Source organism: Labrus mixtus, chromosome 5, assembly GCF_963584025.1.
Source record: "Labrus mixtus chromosome 5, fLabMix1.1, whole genome shotgun sequence".
Lineage (NCBI taxonomy): Eukaryota > Metazoa > Chordata > Actinopteri > Labriformes > Labridae > Labrus > Labrus mixtus.
The window spans coordinates 3,230,923-3,253,863 of NC_083616.1; the positions used below are offsets into that span (position 1 = coordinate 3,230,923).

The 22,941-nt window shown below is 42.8% G+C and overlaps 1 protein-coding gene across 3 annotated transcripts; it reads right to left on the reverse strand.

Annotated features, from left to right (window-relative positions):
* Window positions 1-33: 33 nt before the first annotated feature.
* Window positions 34-21,077, reverse strand: ankle2 (ankyrin repeat and LEM domain containing 2). Of its 3 annotated transcripts, none has more exons than XM_061037316.1 (14): window positions 20,993-21,077; window positions 13,065-13,574; window positions 12,214-12,408; window positions 10,681-10,865; window positions 9,734-9,922; window positions 9,515-9,637; window positions 8,832-8,895; window positions 7,752-7,931; window positions 7,567-7,669; window positions 5,459-5,649; window positions 4,440-5,301; window positions 4,148-4,279; window positions 795-3,081; window positions 34-760 (listed from the first exon to the last, which is right to left on the reverse strand). In XM_061037316.1, exons 2-13 carry the CDS (start codon window positions 13,561-13,563, stop codon window positions 2,874-2,876), a joined length of 2,931 nt encoding a protein of 976 aa, XP_060893299.1. In that variant the 5' UTR covers window positions 13,564-13,574; window positions 20,993-21,077; the 3' UTR covers window positions 34-760; window positions 795-2,873. The 3 variants fall into 3 exon arrangements, with proteins under 3 accessions (XP_060893299.1, XP_060893298.1, XP_060893300.1); XM_061037315.1 differs by lacking the exon at window positions 20,993-21,077 and adding an exon at window positions 15,577-15,732; XM_061037317.1 differs by lacking the exon at window positions 20,993-21,077 and adding an exon at window positions 15,359-15,482.
* Window positions 21,078-22,941: the final 1,864 nt, after the last annotated feature.

Genomic DNA, 22,941 nt, shown 5'->3' on the forward strand with positions numbered 1-22,941 from the left:
GCTGAAGTGACTTGCACACACACACACTGGGCGTGAAGTAGGAGTGACGTTTTATTGGTTAGTTGAAAGCGAATGAGGTCTAGACATACAGAAAAGAGAATTCACCATGAAAGTTTGAATAAAGCACAGAATGCTAAATGCACAAGAAGTATGTTTTAAGTTTTTTAGGTGCATTTTTTTGCAAAAGTTCCACATTCATAGACATTCAGAGACCAGGATCCGGATCCGTTGTGACCCTGAGAGCACGCAGACGGCGATACAATCTTCTCAGTGACGTAGTTTGTGCTCAGATAAAAGGTGTAGTTCACAACAAAAAAAAAAACTGTACATTCAGAACACGTGGTTTTTTTTTTTCTCACACTGACTAGAGATGCACTCACGGTTGACAGACCCTCACACAGCAGGGGGTTCAAAGGTCAAATTGATTTGATACAACAAGTCTTTGCACATTCAGATACATCATGTTGAGGAGGAACGGCAAGAACCTTGTATCCATGGGAACGGGAGTTTACTGGAAGCTGATCTGAAACCTCCCAGGTAACACTTAAAGCCCGGCGTGCACTTCACCATTCCACCGTGTCCCTCATTTTGAAGTCTGCACGACCGACACCCGGCGATCGGGCTGAAATTAAGCAAGTCTACTTTGAGGCTCGGCAGCTGCTCTGGATCAGTCGGATGAATTTCTGACATGTTCGATATTTAGGTCGCACATCATTGCAGTGTGAGCAGAGCCACGAGCCGCTTCCTCGACTCTGGGACCCTCCCCTCCCCCCACTGATTTTACCTGCACATACTGACAGACAGCATCTGCAATCACCATGGTAACAACTATGGCATGAATATCTGCAGACCTCCAGTTGACAGAATATTTAAAATTTATATAACAGCTAGTTCTGACCAAGTAATCTGATTGGACGAGGCGTTCCCTGAGTGACGATATTGGAGAACATCACAATATGCGTCCCTCCTCAGCCAGGAGTTCTGAATACTTTTAATTAACACAGTAAGCAGGTTTAAGTAGCTGCTCTGTGGTAACCATGGACACCAACAGAGTGCAGTAGAATAGAATGTTTGGGTTGCTTGGCAACGGTCTAGTTTCTGTTAAATTGTGGAACTAGTTTACAGTCAACAAATGATCTGTTGTTGGTTTTAACTTTTTAAATCACTATTTTTCTGCTTGTCTAGCTGTTGAATCAAAGTAACATCACACTCAAGGGAGAGATGTTCTCTGTGATTATCTTCAGACCCAATCACAGCAGTGCTGATATCCAGTACATCACTCCCTCTCGTGTGATGTTACCTAATTAGATGCTAGTTAGCATGTGTTAACTGGTGATGCAGATTACTTGTGAGCACGTGTGTGAGAGAGAGGGGGAGCGAGAACAAGTTTTTGCTGGCGTCTGCTTTTTTTTTCTAATGAAAATTGATTTGACTCGTACATCAAGAGCGTTGGCCTTGCATCGTGAATAATTCAGTCGTACAGTGTGAGCACGCACAGAGTTCTGGTTGTGTCGTAAACGATAGTCGTACAGCGTGAGCTCTCAGGTCGTGCAGTGCGAGCACAAACATCGTGAGTTCTGGTCGTGTGTTAACGATTCAGTCGTTCAGTGTGAACTGACATTCCTGCGTGACTTTACTACAATCACACAGAGTACACGCCGGGCTTAAAGGGAACTGAAGCTCTAGTGAGCGCCAGTTTTCAGATGACACTACTTATAGTGAAGTGAAGATGGCTGTGAGTGATGCCGATCCCACAAGGAATCAACACCCTAAAGTGTTAATCTCAGTTAATTCTCTGTAAGCATAAGGCAGTTTCTTCTTCTTAAAATGGTCGTAGTAAACCGATAAAGGTGTCATATTTCTGCTGCGGCTACGTTAGCTTAAAGTCAGTCCGCCCCCTAGTGGTCGAAGATCCCTTGATACAGCTTTAAGGTCACCTCAGTGGGCAGTTTTAAGGGTTAACCTCTGGGGAAGGTTCAATTCCTCATTCATACTCAAAGTGTGGAAGATGCTTGTGAATGGAAGATATTTGAAAAAGAAACAAAAAAAAAAACAACTGCACGGTCTAAGGCCGCCAGTGAAGGCAGAGAAAGGAAAAGTCCAGACATGTCCAGGGACCACTGAGAAGAAATGGAAAAAATGTATGCGTTTATTAAAGATCAAAATAAAATCATGGAAGCTCTCCGTCTTATCCATTTGTCCCATGTTTGCCATAATCATCTGGGAGGTCGCACTTTCCAGATGTTTTGTGTTCGAGTTAGAGAGAGAGAGTCCAGACTGAGCGAGGACTGGTCCATCAACTCCAGAAAATTAAGGCAATAGGAAATGGCAGTCGGTTTTAACACCATTAATAAAAACATTTAATTTGTTTGTGCTACTGACCAACATACAAAAAAATAACTTTTAAAATATTGACATTTTGCCTTTTTTTTTTTTTTTTTTTTTTTAAGAACATCTTCAGTGACAGACTCCTTCTAATCCACACAAAGGTTTAGTGATGAGCTAACTTTTGGGGGGGTGCCGCTTGTTTTCACAATATTCAAAAAGTCGACTCAGGCTATGATACAAGTGCGTCACACTGGCCACAAATAACAGGACTGTCGCTTCCACATGGTCCACAGTCGAACAGTAACTAAATGACCAAGATTTTTTTTTTTTCCTTTAGAAAGTCTCGAGTGTGCATCACGACCCAACGTGATGACGGAGTACCACGCATGAATACAAATCTTCCAGACACTTGTGCATATTTCTGTTAGGTTTGTGGTTTCTGAGCTCCGGCATAGACACCTGGGTGCAGCTGGGTTTGTACTGGGAGGGGCGGGGTTATGTGAGGGTATGGCCATATCGGTGGGAGGCGGGGCAGAGGAGGGCAGTTAGACCGCTGGCTCGTTTAAGTGCTTGAGGCGGATACGCTGGATGTAGCTAGCATTAGCAGGGCTGTAACGGCTGGGGCTGAAATCCGGCGAGGCAGCGTGCCGGGCGGGACTGAAGCGACCGCTGGGAGACATCAGGCTGACCGGGGAGCCTGGCGTCTGAGGCTGCATCCTGAGCCGTGGTTTTACCACCACAGGGCTGGGCCAGCTGGAAGACACAACATCAAAACCAGTCAGTGGAAACATTTACAGGATTTCTGTTCTACCAATGATGTTAGACAGACACTGATGTCATGGCAACGGAAGTACCAGCTGTAATGGTTGTGCTTGGCTTTTTTCATCATTGTTCTTTGTAATTATCATTATTGCATCATTTTCTCTTAATGCGATTAATCTCAAGCTATTTTGTCCCTTTAGGCTCCCTGTAGATAATCCTCCTAAGTGTCTCTCTGTAGTCTCAGTGATGTAAAAGCAGGACACTGCTGCATCTCTGAACATCTCATTTCACTTTAACAAACTCTCAGACAGCTCAGCTGACGAGTCCAAAGTAATATCCACCTGATGACATCACACATTGACCTTTGTTACCGTTCCTTTAAGCCGTCAGTTTGGGATCCCTAACCACTTCCTGTTTCTGTGCTTAAGTTAAAGTCCTAACCTTCCAGCTACCAGAAGGTCCTTACTGTATTTCAAAATAAAAGCACACAGCAAGTAAAGTACTCTCAGCTTAAGACAGGAGAAAAATTCAAAATGAAAGCCTAACCGTTTTTATTCTAAAATGTGGAACAATGGAACTTTAAAATGCAATTTTTAAAAATAAACTATTTAAATTCAGCAATTAATAGTTTAAATTGTTTTACAGTCCTAGTTTAAGTTGTCGTCAGTCATCTCTCTTCTTGAAAAGTCTCTGAAACATGTCTAACAAACGGCATGTGGCTGATCTTTCTAACAGACGATGTGAGACTCCAACTCCCACACTGCCTTCATTTTGTTTCACCTTTGACCCTGAAAGAACATCAGGATGAGCCCAATAAAAATCCTCTTAACTGAAGCTGTGGCTAGGTTAACTAGCTTGTGAGCATTCAATTGACGCAACACATTTAATACACAACGGTTACCGACATTGGTGCATACCACATTATTTGCATGTCTGACCTGAGGGCAGGTATTGTCTGATACTGTTTGACCTTTTATCGGATAGTCTGAATTGATCAGCCTCTTTTAGAGCCCGTCAGCGTCATCATATCAGTAGACCCGAGAATAAGCCCACTGACCTCTGCATGTCTGCAGCAGAGTACGACTTCATTGTGCTCTTCCACTTATGAACGCTGGGATACTTCTGGGAGTCGACGTCTGCACCATCTATTGCTGTCAAGACCTCCCTGTCCAACTTGGTTGGTGAATCTCTGCAAACACAGACACCAGTGATAGATACAGTTTCTACACAATATTGATATCATCATCACTTTACAGAAGCAGGTCATCAAACCCTTTAACGACAGCCTGCCTTTCACATTTTTATCCGTCAGTTTTACAACTACACCCAGAGAAAGTATGGGGACTCACCCGTCAATGAACAGTCCTCTTCTAATGTGCGGTGGGGTCCTGTGAAGGAACTCGGAGCTATCTAAGGACTTATAGGAGGACCCAGAGGAGCCTGAGCTGCTCAGGTCCCTCCCTCCGTGGTCCCATGATTTGGACCTAGCACAGATGTTGCGCCCCCCTGATACAGACCCCCTAGTCCTGCCTAGCACCTCCAGACTTTCCTCTGCTTCATAGTACTCCTCTGAGCTGCCGCTGCTGCGCCTCTCCTCTGCCTCTCCTCCCTCCGTTCTCCAGCCTGGCGCCTCAACGCTCTCTCCATCGTGGCTGCTGTGGCCGAGAGACAGGCGGTTCAGCCCGGAGCTCAGGTCTGTGGCTGAGGAGGAGCCGAAGGAGTCACGGACATCCCGGTGCCGGCTCCCTCCACTGCTCCTCCTCTCCCTGCAGACGGTGGGGCTGTCAAGCGTCTCTTGCAGCGACATGCGCTCAAACTCCACCATGAGGTTGGAGATTGGGGACAGCAGGCAGGAGGGTGAGGTGCGAGGGGCCACCTTGTCTCCATTGTTAGTCCTATCTCTGGAGGAGGAGCACACCCCGTTTTTGCAGACGATGCCGGGTGTCAGGATGCCGTCATCGCAGCAGCACAGCAGGTCCTGCTCTGCCGCCGTCTCGATCAGGTCGGCCCCCCGGTGGTGCAGCGCGATGGGCAGGATGTGGAACTCACGGCCGCCCACTGCTCCCTTCAGACCGTCCTTGGATGCAGCAGAGGAGGTGATGCTGGTGAGAGCTGCATTCTGCCGATTCTTCATTTCCTCGAGGCTGATGTCGTCGCCCTCATCCAGGAAGGCACCGACAGAGATGGAGTTGCAGAACTTTTTGGGCTTGCCTTGGACAGGAGAGAAACGATCGTAAAATATACATTTTATCATAGTATGTATGTATGTGTTGTATCTAACGAGATGGTGTGAGAGAACATCAGTTCACTACAATATAAAAGAACACTTTAAGGTCTAGACGTGTCTCTGTTATGCAGGCAAAGGTACCTGGAGAGGGCGTTCTGAACCTGTTGCTGGTCTCATTCTCCCCCGTCTCTTCATGAGCCCGTGGACAAAAATCTCTCTTGCAAAGGTGTTCTTCCAGTTTGCGGAGCCCCTCAGCTGATGACAGATCCACAAAACTGTCCAGGAAGTCCCAGTACTCGGCCCATGGGTGGCCCATCCCATGAGCAAGGTCTCTGCAGATACGGGATGATTCATCAAATAGATGATCACAAATCATCCATATCTGTAACATGTATTGCTTAAACGTCGTGTTTGCATAGTCCACAAGAGGAGTACAAAAAAACTGCAGTTCACCAAGTGTCCACTTGAGGCTGGCTCCAAAAACCAATCCCCTTTAGTTCCCATATCAACATGCTGTTTTTGACAGGGGGGTTGCAACTAATTTATTTGGTTACTGTATTGTAAAAAATATGAACACCATGACACTATAGCCCAACTCATACAGCCTTAAGAAACATTCTTCAGGTGGAAGTCCTCACAAAAGGTTAGGTTTACGTCGGGGGACTCTGTTTCATCTGCCAGATGTTGTTAGAGCTTGTACTCAGAGTGCAGGATGTGAGACTTAAACATGATGTAAACATAATGTAAACACGGTGCCGACAACAACACAGCCAGCGGGACTCGAGCTTCTCACTCATTATAGACTGTCATTACTCAGAGAGACATTTACACAGGATATACCGGTAATTGATTTGTGATATATTTATGTGTAAAATGTTGCACATTCTTTCTATTTTTTTTAAGTAAAGCCTGTTTTATTATTTCATTAGTTTTTGATAACAACACATTTATTGATAGAGCACCTTTCAGGACCAAAAAATCACCAAGTGCTTTACAAAAAGAATAAAAACAACAATCTACACAACAGATCAAGCAGAAGCTTTAGTCTAAGCAAAAGAGTCAGCAGTGCCGACAAACCTTAAACCCAAAGGCAGAGCTCCAAAGTGTTGGACAAACGATATTAAAAGACACATTTTAAGAATAATAACCTCAATAGTGACTATACAGACTGAACAAATACCACAGTGCCATCTCTTAAGTTTTCAACAGTGGATTAAAAGGTAAGAAGCCTCATATCAAATATTTGCTTATGTTCCAGAAATTATTCATCCACGTTAAAACATTATAAAGCAGGCAGACAAGTTTATTTATGAGACATTTCTGATGCAAATTTTGACACTTTCAAGACAAATACTTTTATCAGAGAAGGAGAGCTGAAGAGAGACAAGAAAAGTTGGGAGGAGAGAGTGGGGGGATGACATGCGGCAAAGGGCACAGGTTGAATTCGAACCCATGGCCGCTGCAACGAGGACTATAGTCTCTGTACATGGGGCACACAACATACCCGCTAGGCTATCAGTGCTTCCAGGCTTCATGATTTAAAAAAAAAAAAAAAAAAAAAAAAAAGTAGGATTTTATTTGCTGTGTTGTACCTTTATTCGAGAGATAGGACAGTGGATAGAGATGGAAATCAGGGAGAGAGAGAGAGGGGAATGACATGCGACAAAGGAGTCACAGGTCGGATTTGAACCTGGGCTGCCTGCTTGGAGGACTACAGCCTCCATACGTGGGGCGCGCGCACTAACCACTGCGCCAACAGCTCCGCTTCATTTTTTTAAAATCAAAACTGATTTATTTATTCTCCTTGTACTGAGTGCATAGAGTGGAGACCAAAATGATTACTCACAGTTCCTAGTTTGTTAGATCTTAAAATCATGTTGACCAATGCAACAGAGAGTATTTTAGCTTCATCACGGTGTCTGTTGGAAGTTTTGAATAAAGATTCTGATTCAACTGAAGGGCTTGAGGTCCTGCTGAATTACGTTTTACTGACAAAGTGTTTCGATGATTGTGTGCAGCGTGTTTACGTTAGCGAGGATCGCTCTGAATGTGAATGAGACAGCGTCGAGATGTTAAACAAAGGATGAACCAGCTCTGAGCCAAGGCTGTGGGGCACATGGCCCAGTGGGTCCAGAATCAACAAAGACCTGTTTGTGCTGCCGGTTCCTGAAGCAAGGTTGACAGCAGGCCAATAAGCCTTCAGGAGGATCACAATACAGAATGAAAGCAAAGAAAGGTGTTGGTCTCACCTGCCCACTCTCTCTGCCCCACGGTCGGGATCAGACTTCAGAATGTGGTGAAAGTGTTCCGCTCGGTTTCTGGGCGGCGTCTTCCAGGACCGCCGGAAATCATCTGCCTACAGGAGAAGACGATATATTCTGGTCATTAAAGGTGTTTGAATGATGCAGTGATATCAGGTCATCAGGTATAGGACTTGCCTTTGATGGGCTCAGTGGGCCAGCAAAGGCTGTGACGGTCATCAGGGGGTCCATGGGGCTTCTTGATTGCCGCTGGATCTGTGACAGACTTTCTGAGGTCTCGGGGGACCAAAGAGCACCGATGATGGGCTGAGAGGTGTTGTCTGTCGCCCTCAGCAAAGGGATGTAGCAGCGGTCTATGACACAATGAGCAATTTAAAGTTTACCGATAGATAACAAGTCGAAAGGGTCTTATTCACAGAGCGATACACAAAGAGAAGAGCGTGTTTTAAAGAAGAATGTGCAACATATTACACATAAATACAGCAGAAATCAAGTCTCTCTGAGTCATGACTGTCTACAATGAGGGAGAAGCTCGAGTCCCGCCAGCTGTTCTGTTGTCTAAGCCGTGTTTACATGGACGGGACGGCCTTACATATAAAGCTAATTTATTCAAGGACTAGAGAAACAAAAAGAACATACTCACTGATTATTTGGATGTCACATAAGTGTTTGTAGTTCACAGTCATTCTGTGTCAATTCCTATGCAATATGAAGCTAACCAAAGTGTGCTAACATTAGCATGCTAACACAACAATGCAGGACACAGGCAACTGCAGCTTAAGCAAAGGCGGGACAATTTCCCAGCTGCAGCGTGCACCTCGTCCTATCTGAAAGGCCCTTAATGGTGCTTAATTATGGTACGTTCTAATTGATAACTCCTTTGTGTGAACACGAGATTCAGAATAGAGGAGATATGGCCAAACAGCAGTTTGTTTTGGTTTCATGTTGGAGCTCAAGAGCGACATCTACTGGATCAAAAAGTCACACATTCTTCCTTTAAAGACAATGGGAATCAAACTTAGAGCTGGCAGTGTACTTGAAAATAAAATCTATTTTGGTCAGTGCATATGGTGCTATCAGTCAAGAAATCCATCAATCATATCAAAGCACACAGCCAAATATAAACTACATGAAGCAACATGCTGCTCTTATTAAAGCATGCCTCTCTCTCTCTCTCTCTCTCTCTCTCTCTCTCTCTGTCTCTCTGTCATGGGCGTTCAGGAAACATGTAACCTTGTGATGAAAACGCTTACCCTCTAAATAGTCACATATCTTCTGCTTCACTTCTTGGGTTTTATTTTTTCTGCTACAAATGAGCTGCAGTTAGGAGAGAGAGAAAGAAAAGATTATGGGGTGTTTGTACAGCGGAGAACATCAACCTTGTTGTTGGATTATCAGGGGAGAGAACGTGTTCATGCCTGTCTATGTTTAGCCTTCACTATGCACCCAGCGAATGTTGCCAAAGATTTAAAAAGCAAGCTTAAAGGTCACAGCTTCAAAACCTGAGTAAGCATAGCCGCACCTCCGTCAGCAGCTACTGGCATGATGTCAGCTATACTCAGTGAGGCTGAGGAACTACTCCCATATATGTGTGTACATTTAAAACCATCTGTAGAATGAAAAACAGGGGCTACGCTGAATGTGTTCTTACACAGTCTGCATGTTAACATTTCTACAATTCTACAATTCACTTAGCAGGCGCTTTTATCCAAAGCGACGTACATCAGAGAGTAAGTACAACACAAGCAAGGATCTAGAAAAAAGGGAACAATGTCAGTAAGAGCAAACGATCAGCTTTGAGTCTGATTGGACACACAGGTGCTGACAGGCATTGCACAGAGCAAAACACAACATTGACGACAGTTCTTGAGAGCTCTAATCAGTATAGTGGGTCAGTTAACATAGCTAACAAGGGGATAGAAATCAAACTCCTTACATCACAAGGCTTCTGACCGTCTTTGTTCCGACAGTTCTTATCCATGTCGGGATGCGAGCACAGGACATTGACCACCTCCGGGCATCCAAACTTACAGGCAAAGTGGAGCGGTGTTTCAAAGCCCTGATGCACACAAACAGAGCAGGACTCAACATAAACAAAGATGAATTAAAGATGATAATCAGACCATGTGAGGCTGCTTTGGTAGAAATAACTTACCGCCTTATCTGGGGTGTTGAGGTAAAGATCTACGATGTAGCGGATACGTTTCTGCAGCATGAGTTCCTGGTCATCCGGGTACATGAGTCGCATGAACTCTGGGTTTTCCAAGGTGTCCAGCAGCAGCTGGACGATTCCCGCCTGGTTCTCCTTCGCTGCCACATGCATGACGTTGTACCTGCAGCCCTCCTAATCAGGGAAATCAGAGGAACAAGGATGCTTAACTTTGTCCACAAGCACCATTTCACCTGAACGTCAAATGCTGAAATTAAAACTCCTGAATATTATACAGTAATGACGAGGGCTTAAGACATAAACAACCATGGAGGGGGGGGGGGGGGACTCTGGGATGCTGAGTTGTGGGGGCCAGATGTCGCAATGTGGGAGGGTAGGGAGTATCGGCATTGTCACTACCTGGATCTCAACACAGCCTGGGTCTGTCAAAGGTGGCAATGCTGTCTTGGTTGCTGTGGCAACTAAGGGCCATCAGGCGTTTTAAGTAATGTATCAGTAGGGCATAGGGGGCATAATTGGGATGAGGGGGTGTCTACGCTAATCCTTTCATTAGGGCAGAAGTATCTTGTGTTTATTTCAAATTCATAATAAAGGTATCAAAGAAGCACTGAACATGCATGACTTCTTAAGACTGATTGCATGGTTTAAATTAAAGAAAAATCATGACTGTGTCTTTTTAAGCATTAACAAAACAGGTAACAATAATTGTCTTCATATTAGCGGCTGCAAACTGGATAAGAGCTCCAGCTGAGAGGTTGGAAAATACTTTCCAAGTTAGACTATTCATCTCTATTAAGAGCTAAGAGTTTCCAGAGTGTGAGAAAGCACAACAGGGAAATCTACAACAAGCTCAAGCATGGCGGCCTCTCCATTCGTCCTCAGGTTACCCCTGTTCAGGAAACGGGGCCAGACAGGTAACTTTCTGTTCTCACCTGCACTATGGTGGGATTATCTCCTGAGCCAATGAGGTATCTCGGGTTGCTCCACACCAGATCGCTGACGGTCAACTCGTCTCCCTTCTCCACAGCTTTCCTCAGTTTGGCGGTCAGGTCCTGGGTGCGGGGGCTCTTGAAACTGTTTGCTCGCTCCCGATTGATGGTGTCAACCTCCATGTTGTCTGGTGTGGAAGGGGAGAAGAGAGAGCGAAGGACAGACACAGATGTTACAAAAATAGAGTTCAAGGCTGGTGTGGTGACAACGTTCACCTACTCGCTTCAGATGATACGTCAGAAACTATTGGCCTTTCAAACTCAGATGATCTCACCACTAAATCACATTTTTTAAAGTATGAAAATTAGTTCAAAGAGAGCACTTCAATTAAAGGCAGGAACAATAAGTCAGTGCAGAGTACGCTAATGATCCTGTGGATAAATGCTCCTACCAAGACGGACTGGCAGCCTTCAGACAATATGCAGAAAATGAGAAACAATCCACACAATAGATTTAAAAACTACAGAATTTCTTCTACGAGCAGGCATGAAAAGTTTGCCCATTAGGGAAACAGGTGCACACTTTATTATACATGTAGCATTAGTTCTTCAGTGATGCAGACAGCATTAAACCATGACTTCAGTTTCAACCCTGCTGCTCTTGGGGCGCTGGTGGTGCAGTGGTTAGTGTGCACGCCCCATGTATGGAGGCCGTCGTCCTCTAAGCGGGCGGCCCGGGTTCGAGTCCAACCTGTGGCTCCTCTCCCACATGTCATTCCCCAACCCTCTCTCTCCCTGATTTCCAACTCTATCCACTGTCCTATCTCTCCATTAAAGGCACAAAAAGCCCAAAAATAAATCTTTAAAAAAAAAAAACCTTCTGTGCCTCTCTTCTGTGCATGTTCCTGAGAGCTCTAACCTTCTGCATGACCCAGCAGATCAGCGTGCCATACCTCCCAGACACCTGAACAGATGAATGTATGATAGAGGGAATCAATTATGACACTTTAACATTTGCACAAAACTCCTGATAACTTCCTGACGTGCAAATGTTTCACTTTGACTTTACCTTGAGTTTCTCCTGTTAGGCCCCGAGTGAATTTTCCATTTTAAATCGGGGTGATCTGATGTGAGAACGCAGCGGGAAATACTTAAAGGAAAATTCACCAGGAGCGAGGGGGGGAGGGTGGTGACGTTTATATCTTATGACCTGTATGCACACAACTGGTGGGATCTCCATGCATGTAACGAAACTCCCTCAGTGTTGTCTGTTTGCCAATATGTTCATCTCCGCTCTTCTGTTGTTAATGTGAATGTGTTGAGCTAGACGTAGCATCAGCCAAAAGTTTCTGTTGCTTCTTCTGCAACAGCGTCTGTCACTTTCTTTGCACATCATGTCTTGCCTCCTCAGATCCCCGCCTCCTGTCCAGATTTGAGGCGAAGACTGAAATCTTCTCGAAACGTTCAGGAGTTCATGTGTGAGAACGGCTGTCGTGTCATCTTTTGCAAAGGAGTCTGACTGTAGCTTGTATTTACCTTTACTGCAGACCAGGCCCGGTTTGACTGGAGACACGCAGGGTGCAGATTTGTTGGGAGAGGGGAAATAGTCACAGATCCCTTTAGCGAACTTCTCAGCGTCCTCGCGGTTGGGAAAGGCTTTGAAGCGGGCTCCCTTCATTATCTTTACTGCTTGAAGGGCATCTTTCTTATCCGTGTACACATGTGCTCTTTCTGCAGAAAAACAAAAAACACACCAGATCAGTATATTTATCTTTCTACATCCTTTCTTTGCATCGTCACGCTGTAAACTTATAGATATATATAAAGCCTCCCCTGTCAGACTAACATCCCCGCATTGATTTTTGTGGCAGCTCAACATTAATTGAGATCAATACTCTACATCAGAGAGGTCAGAGAGTCCTACTGTGCTACTTCTTACTGCCAAAGAAAATAACATCAAATGTTTTCATCCACTTAGCAAACACATGTGGATGTCAGACTACACGAGCAGCAAATAATCTTTAAACAAATAGAACAAGGCACCACAGAGAAGAGAAGATTATATATTAACAAAGACATACATATAATAGCATCCCAGAGGAGGAAGACTGTGTGAACTATGTGACTCGAGACAAGTTGACAATTAATCTTTTTTTATTTTTGAGGCTTTTTATGCCTTTAGTTTAGAGACAGGAGAGTCGACAGAGTCAGAAATTGGGAGAGAGAGAGAGTTTCATGGAAGTTTTCCACACATCAGATTCGGTCATTTCTTAATCTAAAACCTCCTGTCACATATTCTTGGAGTGGGATGTCACTTTTAAAAAGTATCAATATATAACAGCAATGTGTTTGACATCAGATAAAGAACATGGGCGAGTCTTTCTTACCGTTTCTAGCCAGAACGTCCTCCCAAAGAGGACAGACTCCGTAAAAAAAGGTTGGGGACACTTGTGCCAGTTTTGAAGGTGTTTCTGTTTTGGACTGAGAGTTGCTGCCTTCAGCAGAGCAGTGTGAGGCCTTGACGGCGATCCCCTCTTCCTCTGGAGGGTTAAGACCCACACCATAACCAAAGTCTGACTCATCAGTGGCAGTCTCAGGGGGTTTGCCGCTTGTTGCGGCAGAAGTTGATGCAACTGCTGTGGCACACGACATAGATTTGGCATGTTCAGCCACACAGACCGCACTGCCCGAGACTCCTCCTGCTGAAGAGCTGTTGTCGGATTCAGCAGCGCTGCTCTCTGGCCCGGCCAGGACTCGGGCTAATTTCCTCTCGAAGGTGGCTCGCGTGGTGGCTGTGATGGGGCCACACTTGAGGTCTGCCCTGGCAAACTCCTCGCGCAGTTCATCAGAACTCAGCCCCCGCAGCCTGCTCAGAACTGCCTCCATGCTTCAGCTCCCTACAACACACACGCACACAAACAATACACTTTAGCAATGTTAAACAGTAAGCTAGCTTTTAGTAGACTAAACAACCACTGACGGAAATATGATACTTATCACAAGCGTCTTATTAAAGTCTATATTAGTAAAAACCATACATTTTCGTTTGTTTTAAAATCAATTATTAATTATAATATTAATTATTATTACTATTAGTAGTCTAACACAGTCAAAGACCCGTTTCTTCAATGTAAGAAAATAAAACTATAATGAAAGTCATTGAGACTAAAATTATTTCTTTGAGCTCTGAGCGAGGAAGAGACAGAAACTTTTATCTCGTTTATCGTTGCTAGGTATGACACATTATTTCAGGAACTGTGATTGGTTGATCCAACAAAATGGAGGAAAAAAAAGTAAATCATAGAATCCAGACAGTCATTGTGTAATTATGAGCACTATGAAATTAGCATATGTGTGATAATTTGTGAGATGTTCTTTTAAAGTTTAAAGCCCACAAGATGTTTGAAATCACACGGCCACTTGTGCAGCAGCTTCTCCACATGCTGAGAATTCAGCAGGTAAAGAGCCTTAATAACAGATTGGATGCACCTGTGGAGGTGACCACATGTAGACAAACTCAACACACATGTCTCACTTAGTACTGAAAAAAGTCATTGTTGGCTTGAAATATCTGCACAAATCATTTATGTCTGCTCTGCACAACTATGATTCAATATTATTCTTCATGAAGTGTTTGCAGAACATTTTTTCATTCACTGAATCCTATTTCACAAAGATTGGAAGCCATGTTCACAATAGATTATAAATGGACTTGAGTGTATATTTCTAGTCTTCTGACTACTCTAAGCACTTTTACAGCCCAAGTCACACCTACACATTCACACACTGATGGTAGAGGCTGCTGAGTAAAGAGTCCATCAGTATTAACTCATCCATTCATACACATTCACACACTGATGGTAGAGGCTGCTGTGTAAAGAGTCCATCAGTATTAACTCATCCATTCATACTCATTCACACACTGATGGTAGAGGCTGCTGAGTAAAGTGACCATCAGTATTAACTCATCCAATCATACACATTCACACACTGATGGTAGAGGCCGCTGAGTAAAGAGTCCATCAGTATTAACTCATCCATTCATACACATTCACACACTGATGGTAGAGGCTGCTGAGTAAAAAGTCCATCAGTATTAACTCATCCATTCATACACATTCACACACTGATGGTAGAGGCCGCTGAGTAAAGAGTCCATCAGTATTAACTCATCCATTCATACACATTCACACACTGATGGTAGAGGCTGCTGAGTAAAGAGTCCATCAGTATTAACTCATCCATTCATACACAATCACACACCGCTGATCATCAGAGGGAGCAATTTAGGGTTAAGTGTCTTGCCCAAGGACACATCAACATATGGCTGCAGGAGCTGGGGATCGAACCCTAGAGACACTCCAGTTAAGAGACGACAGACTCTACCACTGAGCAGGTGCTGCTCATGTTACTGACCTGTATAACTAACAACCAGATATAACACAGATAGATCTGGTATAACAGTATATAAATAAAATAAATGATAACACAGATATAACTGCATATAGCAGATATAAATTATAAAACAGATATAACACTGATATAAATTGATATCAGAATCAACCATATGTATTTGGAACTAGCACCTGCTAGCTAGCATGCTAACCATGAAAGCTCCTGTCAAAGCTAGCATGATGTAAAGGGCTCAGATTAAACTCTCGACTGAGTGAATAACACTCACAGTTTATCCAGAACATGAAGAGAAGCGAAAACATTAAAAGCCGGACACATTAAAACAACACATCAGTCAGTTCACTCGCTGCTGTCACGCCCAAGTTTGTCATTCGAGGTGTTTTCGGACAACAGTAAAAAAAAAAAAAAAAAAAAAAACGTGCTCCGTGTTCCTTATAATCAAAGTGTACGTGATGACGTGTGCTAACAAATGTGTCCTGTACTCACCACAGAACATGTCTGTTAAATACCCGCGGAGGGAGCAGGACACGCTGTGACTTTTATTTCTGATAAACTGTTGGACAGACACAAAGCTGCTGGAGACGGTCTCAAGTCTCATTGTTTACAACACGTTGTGCGCATGCGCAGTTTCAAGGGAGGGCTCACGCTGCATTCCAGGTCTGTGGGAAAACTCAGACGTGTCCGCTTGAGGTGACAGGAACAAAGTTGGATTTCTCAATGTTTCTCACGGTGAATCAAACCAGCAACAGCCATAATAATGACATATAAATACTTCAAACTCCTCATTATCACCTACAATGCCCTACATAACCTTGCTTGCTAACCTTGGGGCGGCAGTAGCTCAGTGTTGGGGCGGCAGTAGCTCAGCATTGGGGTGGCAGTAGCTCAGTCTGTAGGGACTTGGGTTGGGAACCGGAAGGTCGCCGGTTCAAGCCCCGGTGCAAACCAAATATGGAAGTTGGTCTGGTAGCTGGAGAGGTGCCAGATCACCCCCTGAGCAAGGCAAGGCACCAAACCCCCTCCCCACCATCCCAGCCCAGGAGCACCACACACCAGTGCATGTCCATCAAAAGTAAATGATCAATAAAAGTAAATCTCCCCCCATACCCATCTGGCAGGCAACCGCACTCTCACCTCCGCTGACACAAACCTCCTGTCACCCCCCTGCAGGACCAACCTGCTCCATTGCTGCCTCTACCCTCTGGAACTCAATCCCAAAAACATCAGAGATCCTCATCCTCCTTCTCTCACATTATTTCTTATTTTTTGTATATTTGTTAAGCATCTTTGAGTATTTAGAAAAGTGCTATATAAGTCTAATATATTATTATTATGAACCTATACTGGAGAACGACATGTTTGATTTAAAGTCAGAAATATGTGTGAAAACTCCATATATTTATTTCATAAACTCTATTTCAGCTCCATTAAATTGAAATGTTATTTCAAAATTAACCCTGTCACCACCAAATACAATTTTAATACATACAAAAAAAATGCAATTATATTTAGTACGCTTTTTTGAGAAACACACTTTAGGACAACGTATTCCTATCAAACCTTTTTTTTTTACTTTCTCAGTTCTGTTGGGGCCATTAATGCTAAAAATTAATCAAAATATTAAAGAGCCCATATTATGCCCTTTTTGGGGTTCGTATATTTAATCTATGTATCTACTTTTGTACGTTCACAATAGCTAAAGTCCGAAAAAAGTGTCTGTTTTCATGTACTGCTCCTCCTTGCTCCCTCTACGCTCTGAGTCCGTCAGCTACACTCTGCTGAGCCCCCACTGTTAGACCCCATGTGGGCCAAGTCTGCTTGAATTGGTCTGCCAATCCGCTCTGTCGTTATTGGTCAGTTGCTCAGCAAGCTTCTCGGAAATTTCAAAATGAGCTGCAGGGCTTGCCACAACGAGCCAATGGACTTAGATCAGTGATCTCACACTGACAATGAAATTTTTATCGAGGGGGGCTAGAACCGAGCGTTACATGCAGCTAATGCTACAGCTAACAGGAGGAGGTAGGAGAAGCCGCGTTTCCGCGGACTTTGAATTTTTGCACATAGATGTGCCTAAACATGCACAGGACACTATGAAAACACACTAAAGAGCATATAAAACCAGAAAAAGCATAATATGGGACCTTTAAATCAAAACAGAGATCAGCTTAAATTTGTAATCTGAGTGAGCCTCTGTTATTACGCACTAAAACACAAGGCGACCAATCCCCACTGGACATCAATGGGTCGTGTGTGGAGGATGTTAAAACTAATAAAAGTCCACCTCCCAGACGACCACACCTGGTCCCTCAACACAAGCCTCTTCTTCCTTAGTAGGCTGAAGAAGGCAAACCTCCCACCCCCCATCCTCACCACATTTTACAGAGGGGCTGTAGAGAGCACCCTGAGCTGCTGTATCACCTCCTGGTTCGGAAATGGCACCACCTCAGACCGCAAGACCTCACAAAGGATAGTGAGAACAGCTGACAAGATCACAGGGACCTCTCTCTGCCAGCCATCAAGGACATTTATCTCTCACGTTGCCACAGCAGAGCCAACAGGATTGTTGCTGACCCCTCCCCTCCCACCCCTCCCACAAACTCTTTACCCTCCTGCCGCCTGGAAAAAGGCACAACAATTTGTTTTCAGTTTCAGTTTTAACTGTTAGTTACTTGGCGGTGGTCGGCTGGTCAGTAGAGGGCGTCGCACCACAAGGGGAATGACAGACCTTCAGTTCACTGAATATGATTTTAAAACATTTGTTCAACTATAAAAGTTAATGATTGGTGATGTGTTTCTGGTATTCAGGGTGTTAGACTCCTGGGCCTCCATTGCAGGGTATCTGCAGGTTTCAGCAAGTCAAATTTAAGACTTTTTATTACAACCACCACCAAGCATAGCATGTGTGTTACTCAATGAGACTCCCATGAATTGCGAGCCCAAGTACAATATCGTACGTGCACGTCGAGTTGCTTATTTTTAGTGGCGTGGTTCAAAGTCTCGTCGAACATTAAAACAAAAAAAGACTTGTTGCTTCTGATGAAAGGAGCTAGTCCAAAACGAGTTATATAGGCCGTCTTGTCCTTTCCAGAAGTAAACGTGCTCGCGATTTGTGAGTCAGGGAACATCAAATGGAAGAGATCTCCTATCCCCTCATTGGAGTTGTAAGACTGGTGCTTGACCACTGTGTTTAAAATCCACAAAACCTCCGATTTCAGTGTTGGTGTAGCACCAAATGCTGCTCTCAGGTCAGTGCTAGTAGCAGCGGGGACCGTTGTCTGCGGCGCTGGCCCTGGGGCAGAGACGCAAAACTGTGATATGGCTGGGGTCTGTTGGCTCCTGGCAGCGGTTTTGTGCTTTTTGCACTGGCTCTCGACAGCCTTAACCCCCATGGTGCCGAGCTTGAAGGTCCTTTTGCACAGAATGCATCTGGCCTCGTCTGGGTTGGCAACAGACGTGAGCCAACTTCGAAAATGGACGTCGTCCAGCCAACTCTCAATAAATTTGCACTTACCCATAGTCGCAGACTAGCTAGCAAGCATGCAGATAACCATTTATATCAGCAGCTAGTAAGAAAGTAGCCTCTCTACATCTCCTTCTCGAAAAGTTCCATGAGAAAAAGAAAAAAATATATATAACATTAAATAGTCCTGCCCCGACAAATTTAAGACCTTTGAGTAATGTATTTAAGACCAGCATATAACATTTTTAATGAATTTAAGACATTTTAAGGCCTTCATTTTAGATACATGAATTTAAGACTTTTTAAGGATGCGCGGACACCCTGCATTGACACTGGTTAAAAGTTGCCCATGAGATATTTGCTTCAATGAGTGCAGGATATTGCACTCTCGAAATCAACCACCCAGCAGGTTGCAGCAGAGACACATCCTGTGCATGGTAACTTAAAGAGTGAGCCATGTGAAAGAGAACTCAGTTAAGTCATTTAAAATAATGTCATTCGAGAGGAGATCTTTACAAGAGAAGCTGAGAGTCAAAGACCTCCGACCTAATCAGCCGGACATCAAAATTGGTCAAGAATCCATGGACGGGGAGAAACTGCACTTGGACTGTTTCAAGGTGTCATTTCAAGATGTCACAGGATCGCTTCAATGCATTGGCCATGCTCACAACAGAGAAGACACTTGTCAAAGACATCCAGGACTTTAACCTCTGAGTCTCTGAGAAATGTGTTTCCTTAACGTCTGTTTATATAGTAAGGTCATTTTATCATTAAATTCAGCCGATATCTTACTGATTGGTCCTTTAAGACTTTAACTTATCAAATTATTTTAAGATTTAATTTGTTACTAATAGACAGTTGTGTTGATCTTATTACATCCTGGGAACTTAGTATTTGAAACCTTAAGGCCCTGACACACCAAGGAGATGATGGGGAAATAAAATATCTAAAATAAAAAATATGCAGTAGAAAGTAACGGAGCAGCTTCGGTCATAGAATGGCTGTTGTCAACAGACTGTTTTGCAGTGCTTTTCTTCTCAGCGCACAAACACTTCATGCAAACACTCCCGAGCGTACAGCCAGCGCTTTCCTGCCAGGAGAAAAACATGCTAGGTGGACACGGAGCCTAATACAAGCAGAAAGTCGTGGTTTATAGTAGGGCTGGGCGATATATCAAGTTTTTAAGATATATCGATGTATTTTCAATCCAGATATAGGGTAGGACAATATCGTTAATATCAATATAGTTCATGTTGCATTAAAATAACTTTATACGTTTCTTCTGTAGAGCTGCCAGTTCACCTATTTCTCATGTCACTGTCTCTCCCTCTTCACCCTGCTCCTCTCTCTCTCTCTCTCTGAGCCAAACTCAACAAACTAAATGGATAACAAAACACACAACTGTGTTTATTTTGTCATGCAGAAAATGAATTAATTTCACAAACAGGTAGTTTGTTTTCATGTACATGTTGAACTTGTGCAACTGACTGTTAATAAAAGACATATCGATATATATATCGAGTATCGCCATTCAGTGCAAAAATATCGAGATATGAGTTTTGGTCCATATCTCCCAGCCCTAGTTCATAGTAAATAAATATCAACAACAGTTTATTTTTTTTAACTCCCCCAACTCAACTAGTTCCACAATTAAACTAGACTGTTGCCTAGCAACCCAAGCATTCTATTCTACTGCACTCTGTTGGTGTCCATGGTTACCACAGAGCATTTGCAGTATGTACATTTACGTGTATGTTAAAATAAAAGTAATATTATCATGAAAGCAGTGAAATGAGAGTCTGTTGTGTGATTCTGAGGTTTGAAATAGACAAATACAGAAAAACTCTGTCAGCTGTAAATGTTAGTTAAAAGTATTCAGAGATCCTGGCTAAGGAAGAGTGATCCACAGCGTGATAAAATGCGCCAGCTGTCACTTCATTCAATCACAAGTTTATACCTTTTAATTTGTTAATCTTAATTAATGTCTTGAGTAGTATCACAGTCCCAGAGGAACACGATCTTATCTCACACTGTCCTTGTATAATAACACAGAGGACTTGTCTGTCCCGGAGTCATGAACGCATCATCATGCTCTCAATAGAAGAGGATATAAAGAGATATTATTTATGAGACATCATGATTAAGACATTAAAACACAGATTAAAGACAACATGAGGGACCTGCACACGTCACTTTCCATTAAAGATGGAGGCAAACTAAAATACAGGAGAGAAACTTGCTCTGAATATATGACATGCTAATAGACATTAGCCGCATTAGCAAAGAAGCTACATCGAGCCGCCGGTCAGCTAAAGCGAACGTCAATACGTCACTACGTCAGGCGAGAACACCGGTATTAAAGTGTTACCGTACCAAACACTGTAATAATGTACTTCTGTTAGCAGTAGTATGTTCAGTTAAATTAATAAAATTGATTCTCACCTCCTCCTCCTGCTGCTGTTGCTGCTGCTAGGTGTCTTCACCGCGACGGTTTCAAAATACAGAGAATGAGGACCCGCGTCCGTCCCGCGCACTGCCTGATCAAAAAGAAGCACCGACCGTAGCCCGGAATATTTACAGTGAGCCCTTAGACATAGACTATAAATATTAAATTGCAGGGAGAGTTGCAAAACTATGAGGGACAACAAATAACTAAAGTATAAATAAATAATTAAATAAATGCATCAATAAATATATAAATAAATACATAAATAAATATATTCATATATTTATTTGTGTATTTCTGTGTCCATGTTGTACAAGAAAAAGTAAATATTAAGTGGTCCGTCCTAACATTACTGAAGTAGGATTGGTCAATTTTGAAACACAGACAGAAGCAAATTTACATATATACTTTTCCTCTTACGACCTGGACACAGAAATAAATAGATGTGTAAATGTAAAAATACGGAAATAAATTAATAACTCAATTAATGTGGAAATGTATGCATTGATACATATATAAATATATAAATGAATAAATACATGTAAAAATATATAAATAGCCTTTTTCATTAACAAAGTGTATTTATTATTTATTCATTGATGTATTGTTTTCAGCATTTATATATGTATTGACGCATTTATTTAATGATTTATTTATTTATACATTATTGTATGCATTTCTCCCAACATTTATTTGTTTATTTAATTATTTATTTATTTATACTTTAGTAATATTTTGTCCCTCATATAAAACTGCAGATTGGACGGAATCCCAACCAGCTTCCGTTCCTTTATTAATGAACGGAGACAATATAGCACTTCTATATCTAACATTAAAGGTGCACTATGTAGTTTTGGTAGAGAAATGTGAAAGTTGGAGAAGTGTACAGATTCTGTGTTATATGTTCATAACTCTAAACACACAAACTGTCCTCAGAGGAAAATGTGCTCCCTGTATCACAAGATAAAATGCAATGCGAGAAGTTATGGTGGCAACAGTGAAACGGTAACTCTCTTGGTAGCTTGGGGCCACTTTTTCACTGTATTCAGTTCAGAAATATAGAGCGTAGAATTCTCCAACTTTCAAATTTCACCAACAAAACTCCATAGTGCACCTTTAAGGGTAAAAAGGCGTGGTCAATGTAACTTTGTCTTTATATGTAATGTAAAAAACTGCAGAGTGAATCCATGAATGTCATGGGGTAAAGTTGGGTTTGTTTATGCAGAGCAAACAGGTTGAATTTTCGTGGTATAATATTTTGAGCTTGTGATGAAGCTACACATAAACAGATCAACTGCACAACATACAGACAACAAACAGATCTAATGCCTGATGTGTATTTTACAATAATATGTAAAATACATTTTACCATGTTTCTCAAACAGAAAAGTTCATCCTCTCCGTCTTCTGCCTGCTCCACTTTTCAGAAAATGTGTGCTCAAACAGGCCGTTTGGAGATTTTCCCTTCATGACATCACAAAGGGCAGTAGCCCCTCCCCCAGGTGGGTGACACTCCCACAGCTAGGTGTTTGTTCTGCCCTCTGAGTCTGCCTTCTCACCGTAAACAATAGGGCAAGTTACAAGAAAGCCAGAGCCACCCCGAGGCCTTCCAGAGAGGGGGCGTGGTCAGACACAACTAATTTACATATTTAAAGGTACAGACACAGAAACAGCCTGTTCTGAGCAGGGCTGAAATAGAGGGGTTTATAGTCATGATCAAATACAGGATCAGAGTGGATTTAGAACAAGAAACTTCACACACATGTTTTGAGGAGCTCTGAGACTTATTTAAACTTGTTGAGAAGGAGGAGAATATGTTAACTTTAAATTCCAATTTTATTTTATTGGAATATAAATATTTTTTAGCTTCAAATTCTCAGAAACATCCCAACACCATTGAAATAATTTGATCTGAAAGGTTACTTGGAACATCACAAGTGTATCG